Here is a 7,797-nt window from a genome sequence, read left to right on the forward strand (position 1 = left end):
AGGGCTGGCAACGACTATGGTGACGAGAGCTTAAGGAAATATTCCGGAATATTGATCCCTCCAGAGAAGCTTTCCTCCAGCCTGGCTCACTGCCTCCTTCTTCTTTCCACTCTGTTAGGGTGGACTCAGCTCCCACCCCAGTCTAAGACCTGTTTTTTCTTCCCGAGTGAGATCAGTAGCCCAGGCCATAGTTTGGCTCTTACAGTTACGAGCAGGCAAGCCGCATCAGACCGCCTAGGCTTTGCCCTTGAGGTAGCTTTCAGAAGCTTTATCAATAGCCCACTTGACCTAAAAAAACACACTTGCTTGGGATGAGGAGAAGAGAAGTGAAGGCTGGATTTCCTTTCCAAGAGGCAGGATCCATTAGCAGTACATGCCAAGCAAGCCTGTAACTCTGATAACACAAGTGGCTTTACCTTTTTTCATGGCATGTGAGACTCTAGACAGACTGCTGTGATGCTGCTGCCTTTTACGACCCTTTCAACTCATCACTGTCCCATAGTTGTGCAAGTTTAATTTAAAGCCTCAGAGTCAACAGGCCTTAAGGATCCTGCTTTTTTTTTTTTTTTTTTTTTTTTTGAAGAAAGCAATTTGATCAGCAGGAGAACAGGCTCTCTGCAAGGTTTTTTATTAGATTCTCAACCGGGAATTAAGTGCGTTTTGAGTTCCACTGTGGATGAAGATAAAGCTCTCCTGAGTGGGATTTTAGAATGACATGAAAAGTCAGCTGGGCAATCATAAACCCCATATAGGAACAAGGGAACAAGCTGTTCTTAAAGGACATGGAGAAGTATTAGCATTTTCCCAAGATTTTCCCCCTGCATTAATATATCCTGGCTACCTCAGTTAGCTCTTGACATTCCCATGCCAGATTATGCTATAATCAAAGACAGATGATGGATTCTACTCTGTTATTGGTTTTTATCCCATGTGATTCTGACCCTCTTGGAGGAGGGATTCATCTCTGCTATGAGAGGATCAGTCTGTCATCTGTTCCAGGTGATGACTTCAGATTTATTTTACTGAGGTTATTTGAAATCACTGGACCTTTATGGGATAAGAAGCTTTCTCCAGGTGAAAAAGAACCTGTTACTGTATCTCTTCTGCTGGGAGTGAGATGTGTAACTTCTTCAAACCCCTGGGAAAATCCTCTCAAATGCCTTAGAGGAGAATAAACAGAAGATACATCTGTAGCAAAGATAAATGTCAACTAGTGAAGACCTGTCCCCTGACTAGTCCAGAAACAGTGATACCGGCTGCACCTAGGTAATGTCATCCACATCTCCACCCAAGGCTTTGGCATCAGTTCAGCCAACTTCTTAATCATGAATCAGGGCCATGGGAATATCTCAGGGGTCATCTGTTCTTCAGCTATTAAAGACTGATATGAAAGAAATACAGAGCAATGAATGGTATTCGGAAAGAAATTTGGTAGTCAGTCTGTTTGTGAGTACATTCCCTTTCCCCGTGGAAGGAGATGGTCCACACACCCCATAAATGTGCTTTGTCAGGCTAAGACTAGGTGTGATGGAATGTCCACCACCAGAAATGTTTGACATTGAAAAATCCAAGACGTGCGAGAAAGTGAGCGAGATAAAAGACAGGATTTTCAATGCGTTCAGTTTATTAGATGGCCCCATAGGGTTCTACCAGAGCCAGTTTTACTGCAAGTGCACCCAGGCCTTTGCCCCACCTGGCAATTGCCAGGGCAATGGATAAGCCCATAGCTCAGTTCAAGCTCTTCATGGGGAAACGCAGCTTGGCCTGGAAGTGCTCACACCTTTTGTGTTTCAGTGTTAGTCCATAGACAGGTGCCATGTCCACCTTCTTGCCACCACAAACACTGAATTCCAGCCGTTGCAGCAGGATGGACAAGAAGAGGAAGACCTGCCATCTGGCAATGGACTCCCCAATACATTTTCTTTTCCCTAGGCCAAAAGCCAGTACCTTCTCCCCATCTACTTTGTTAACTTCAGTCCCTCCAGCACTGAGGAAGCGCTCTGGATTGAAAGCCAGTGGATCCTTCCAAAGTTTCCTGGAATGGAAAACGTCAGATGCTGAGATGGTGTTTCTCCTGTCCCTGGGAGTAGGGGGGGCACTGGAGGGTGGCAGCTTGGGGAAAGCAGGAGGAGTTGCCAGTTATAATATTCCTGAAGACAGTAATGCCTTACATGCTCCCTTTTCTCTGAAACTTAAAGAAAGTTTACCCCACTTCTGCCCATAAAGGTCATTATATGAGCCCCACTTTTCATCTCTTGATACTTAGACCACACCTCACTTCTCCTTACAGCCTCCTTTGACTCAGCAAGATGCTTCCTGTCTTCTCCAGCTCCCTGCAGTTGGGAATTCACTGTCCCACTGTGTATTACCTTTTCAGGCTTGGACCGGTTCCTGACTATCCCTTGCTCTCCCTATCTGAGAAGAAAAACTGGAGAGCTCCAAATGGGCCAGTATTTTGTGTACCCTTCTCAGGGTTAGGTGACCAGGAAGAGGCCTGTACATTGCTGCAGGAGGCCTTCTGCCTCTTGAGCTACTTACTCATCATGATTCACTTGCCACTGGTTGATAAACACACAGCAATCCTTTGGGACATAGTAGCCATTCAGCACTGTGTCCCTGGTTGTGCTGAAAAGAGAGAAGACTGTGAGAATTTAGAAACCAAAGAGGCTCTTCTGCATCCTCAGGGGACTATTGGTGTGTTCCTTGATGCTGCTGAAGTAGGGATGTGGCCCACAGAGATGGCTTTATGAGAGGCAGTTGCATTTTCCATGAACTGAGTTGCGCAACCCTTTCCTAAGCTGGCTGGAGTATCTTCAACAAAGTCAACGAGGGGTAAGGATTGCTCTATGGGAGTTACCATTACTTATGTAAGAGCTGTGAGCTCCCCCAGCCCATGATGCAGCCATTACTCTATAAATTGATAGTAATCTCACTACCTCTCACTGTACAACTGCCTGGATGATTGCAACATGATGCCTGAGGTTATTACATCAGTAAATCCAGGCTGTCTCTTCATCTCCTTTGCAACCTCAGCACTTGCCTGTGTGGGATAAGGAAGGGCAGGAAGGAAGAGTGCCTGAACATCTCCAGGATAAAGGCTTCTGTGCGCGGCAGCGTGCCTCGGTCAGACAGCCTCGGTCGCCTCTCCTGGCCGATGGTGTGATCTGCGGGTGGTTGAGAGGAAGAAGCTGGTTGGAATCAGCCTTTGGCAGAGACATTTCAGCCCTGGAGGAAACGGACTCATGAACTCACCTATTTCTTCCTGGATCCTCTTCTGGATGTCGGGGTACTTCACAAGATACATGAGACTCCAGGACAGGGCAGTTGTAACAGTGTTAAAGCCTGGTCAGAGAGGAAAGAGCATGTCGATCAGGCCTGCATAACACACAGGGCACGTGTCATGGCTTGCTGGCTAACCAGCATGTGCAGCAGTCTCGGATGACCAAGAAAACGGAAAATATCCTGGTCACACAGTAGGGTTTGGGTTTTTTATCCTGCTTTGCTAAGAAATACCCATGGGCTCCATTCTGCACTCAGTCATCCTGATTCATTCCTGCATTATGTCGGGTTTGTCTTGGCATAAATCCTTTGGAATCAGGGGATTTTCCCCAGAGTAACCCAGAGAGGAATCAGGCCCAGCGTTGCCCCTCTATCTCACGGCTCTAAGGAGCTTCATTTCCCCTGATTGCTTTTTCTTTTCTTTTCTTTTCTTTTCTTTTCTTTTCTTTTCTTTTCTTTTCTTTTCTTTTCTTTTCTTTTCTTTTCTTTTCTTTTCTTTTCTTTTCTTTTCTTTTGCTGCCATTTCCTCCTCTAACAGTAGCCAGGCTTTGATTTCACTGAAATGTGTGAAATCACCTTGATCTGGTTCTGTTAAGAACTGGAGGGGCTAGGAGACACAGAAGAAGGGGCTAGGACACACCCAAGATCATTGTATGAAAGGTTAACAGACATCTCTCTTAGGAAGAGCCATTGTGGTTTGTGAAGTTTTACTGAACCATGAACCATGCCCTTCGCTTTTCCCTGAAGCCCCTACTCCAGAGCTAATTTCCCATGCAGGTCTCTAGGATCGTCTCTGGAAGATCCATCAAAGACCAGAGAAGAGGAGAATCAGTATTCAGACCCAAATTGGCTCTCTGGTGTTGGACAAAGAGGAATCACGGAGCTGTAACATGAGGAGCCTGAGAAAATCTACAGCAGCTGGGGGACCCGTGGGGAAAGTTACCAGCTCCAAAGAGGTCATTCACAAGGTTGACAATTTTTTCCTTAGGGATCTGTGTGACAGTATTTGCTTCAACTTTTTTCTCCATGCACTGCTCAATGAGGGAGTCAGTGATGTCTCGGATGTTGTTCTGAAAGGAAGAGAAGACAATTCATGTCAGCCCAGGAAGCAGAGAACTTGGGCGTTAATGAGCAACAACCTGCTGCTGGAAATTCTCTGCTGTGGGAGCCACAGCAGCACATGGGCTGCAGAGGACATAGTCTTTTCCCATCTTGGTCCAAACTGTTTTTCCAAGCTATGAAAATGAGGAGATGGACAGCTGTGGCTTGAAATTGCAAAATACCACAATAGCTTTCTTGGTAAATAGAAGAGAGACGACTCTCTGCCAGCCTAAGGAGAGGAACTGCTTATTAGGGGAATGTGACCTCAGAGGGTCTTATGAGGATCCCTTTGAAAAGACCCACAGGTTTAGTTCTCAGAGGTGACAAACGTTCCTTTGCTGATGTGGGGAACTGCAGCATCAGTTTCGGTAAACTGACACATTTGGCTTTTTCAGATCCATGTTGAAATGAGTGAGCTAGTAACTTTTCAGTCTTTCTTGATTTGTATCTTCTCCAAGTCCTCCCAAAGGCAGAGTGCCCCACGGAATAAAGAATATCAGCCTCCTGGCACTAGAGCTTACTTAGTAATCTTTAATAAACTCTTTCACAAGGGTCCTTCAATGGTTCATGGGTCACAGACCGTAAACCGATCCTAGCTAATGTGCTTGAGGAGCACTGCTGGACAGAGCTGATGCTGATCGACACCTGGTACAGACTTGATCAGAGAGTCCTGAAACAGAAGGGCAGTGCCTTTTAGCAGAGCTCCACAGCCTGGTCTTGGTGCTCCAAGGCACACATGGCAGGTGATTCTGTTGACAGGTCAGAAGTCAGACCAGCAAACTGCCCCTGTCACTCAGGGCCATGGAGGAGAAGGACTGCAGTGCTCGATTGCACATGCATGAGATTGCAGGTGAGTGAGATTACAGCTAGACAGGGAAGCCTGAAAAGTTCTTACTAAGTGCAGCAATATCTGCAAGAACTTAGATGTCCACGGATTTAGCATGGCCCCAGGTGATTGCCAGTGGAAAAACAACTCACTAATGCAAAATGGCAGAGGGTGGAAACTCAGCCCTGGTGTAGTGAGGGTCTTGCAAGCTCTTACCTTGTCATAGGTCTCGTAGTGCTCTTTGACAATTTTCTGCTGGAAACGAATGAATCGTTTATTGAAATCTTTAAATAAATTCATGGCACGGCTGGGAAGATACTGGAGCACAGGGATGAAGTCAGCAGGGTTGCCAGCAGCAGCCACTTCCTCGAACTGATGGCTTTCATTCACTATACTGAGCAGCTCTTGGTCGTCGTGGTCGTAACGCCTGCCAAAGCACATGGCACAGATGACGTTGGCCACAGAGATCACCAGGTACCGGTAAGGGTCAAAGCTCTTCTCCTCTTCCATCACCTGCAGGAACTTGGTGACCAGGTAGTCGGCCTCCTTGGAGACGTGCTCCTCCAGGAGGCAGGTGGAAGAGGAGGTCAGGCTGGGGGCGATGGAGAAGGTCTTCAGGGAGTTCTGGGCCAGCTTTCTGCGGGCTTTCCACACCTCCCCTGAGTCTGGGCTGAAGGTAAGGCTCTGGCCATCTGTGACATGGCGGAAGCTGTGGAGATCAGGGCGCCCCATGAAGTCTTCTCCTTGCTTCACCAGGGCTTGCTTGATGGTGTCGAGCCCGCTCAGCACCAGCACGGGCCGGCTGCCGATCCTGATCTCCATCACGTCCCCATACTTCTGGCTCAGCTTGGTCAGGGCCAGGTGCGGGTCCTTCCTCAGCTCCAGCATGTTGCCGAGGATGGGGTAGCCTCTTGGTCCTGGGGGTCTCTTCAGCCCCTTGGGGACGTGCTGCCTGAAGGACTGGATGAGCAGGAAGACCAGGCAGAAGACAGCAGCCACAATGAGGATCTCGGTGGCCGAGATAATGCCTTGGCTTCCCCCCAGCGACATTGCAGCCTTCGTTGCCACTGGCGTTTAGAAATCCTAAAGTTAACCAGAAGGGTGGCATAGAGCCAGAGTTAGTGAAAGGTAGGGTCCGGCAGATGTCTATAGCTCCTGAGGCTGAGAATAGGCACCAAGTGCCATTAAACAGTTAAGGGTGAGTAAGCAAACTGGTTTGAATTAAAATCTGTGTGTAATGTAGCCAAAACTCGTGTTGTCTTATGTTCTTTCTCTAAGATGAAAAGATGTGTCTATATACAAATCACTGTCCTTTCCTTGCCCTTATCAAATGTTCCTTTATAAAGTGACTTGGCGGTATAACTGCCTTCAGCTCCTGCAGAAGCCTCAGCTCTAGGTCTGTGGTGTGGACCTTTCCCAGGCGGTGCAGGACACACTCACCCTTCCTCTCTGCATTTTTCAGAAAGAGGCGTGACGGCCGAGCCTGGGCAATGGCTTCTGTTTTCGGTCTCTGTCACCGTGGCTGGGCTGGTTCAAACCTGAACTCAGGACTCGATGGGGAGGACTGATGGCTGAGCCCTTGCTCTGCCCTTGCCCTACTTTGCCTGCCTCAGTTTCCCTCCAGGGCTTGTACAGTGCTCTGGGACTTTTAAGGGGCAAAAAACTGGAGGTGTATAAGGATTCCATGTATAAGGTGGAGGTGTATAAGGTCACTCATGGGGGACCTCAGCTCCTCTGAAGCCTATGATTTACTCTTCCCCTGCAGCCTGCTAGGGACAAGGAAGAATGAACCCTGCCATACCTTTCAGTCAGGGGATCTGTTATGCTGTTTAATTTAGCAAATCTTTTTTTCAGGGATTTTCTTAGGCTCAGCAAGCTCTGTATTACTCTCAGGGCCTCACCTCCTAGTGGACCCCAGGCTCCCAGCACTTACTGGAACAGCCACAGCTCCTGCCCAGAGGAGACGACGTTTGAAACATGGAACAGAAAACTGCATCCCAAAAAGCACAAGGAGGGAGGATGAGAGAAACGGTAACTCCTCAGAGAAGCTGGTCCCTTGTCCAGCAAAGTCGTATCTTTGGGAGGGGGTAAACAGCCAAGCAAACAGCCAAGCGACCAAACTGGGGGCACCCAGGCTCTCACTGAGGGGAAGCAGTCAGCTTGTACCTGCAAGTCCTTTCGGTGGAGTGGGCTGGTTTTACTGCCTGTGGCTCGGAGCAGCGTGCCTGCCTACCTGTCCTGCAGAGCAGACCGGCTCCTCTTCTCCTGCCACTTGGATCTGTCCGTACTGCAGCCTGGAAGAGCACGGCTTTATAAGCACATCCCTTATCACCTGGCTGAGCGCTTGTCCCCCTCATTGGAGGACACAGGTTAGGAAACAACAGAAGAAAAGCTATCCATTAACAAACGAGGCCGATTCTGGCTGGAGCCAGCCCAGGAAACCGGGGCAGATATTTCCCCAGCTCCAACAGCTGTGGGAGATGAACAGTGGTTTCCCCAGCCACCTGGGGCATGTCCCCCCACAGAGCCTAGGACGTGGAGGCAGAAGGCAGTGGTTGTGGCACTGCCCTGGGGAGGAACGGGAGTACGCT

At 48.5% G+C, this 7,797-nt stretch overlaps 1 protein-coding gene across 2 annotated transcripts; it reads right to left on the reverse strand.

The window, feature by feature from the left end:
- Positions 1-1,603: 1,603 nt before the first annotated feature.
- Positions 1,604-7,500, reverse strand: LOC104149156 (cytochrome P450 1A5-like). 2 transcript variants are annotated; one of them, XM_009682642.2, is made up of 7 exons: positions 7,440-7,500; positions 5,423-6,289; positions 4,223-4,349; positions 3,253-3,342; positions 3,041-3,164; positions 2,539-2,625; positions 1,604-2,035 (listed from the first exon to the last, which is right to left on the reverse strand). In XM_009682642.2, exons 2-7 carry the CDS (start codon positions 6,254-6,256, stop codon positions 1,729-1,731), a joined length of 1,569 nt encoding a protein of 522 aa, XP_009680937.2. In that variant the 5' UTR covers positions 6,257-6,289; positions 7,440-7,500; the 3' UTR covers positions 1,604-1,728. The 2 variants fall into 2 exon arrangements, with proteins under 2 accessions (XP_009680937.2, XP_068814277.1); XM_068958176.1 differs by having other exon boundaries at positions 7,373-7,500.
- Between the last annotated feature and the right edge of the window lie 297 nt (positions 7,501-7,797).

Source organism: Struthio camelus, chromosome 12 (genome assembly GCF_040807025.1).
Source record: "Struthio camelus isolate bStrCam1 chromosome 12, bStrCam1.hap1, whole genome shotgun sequence".
In the NCBI taxonomy this organism is placed as follows: Eukaryota; Metazoa; Chordata; class Aves; order Struthioniformes; family Struthionidae; genus Struthio; species Struthio camelus.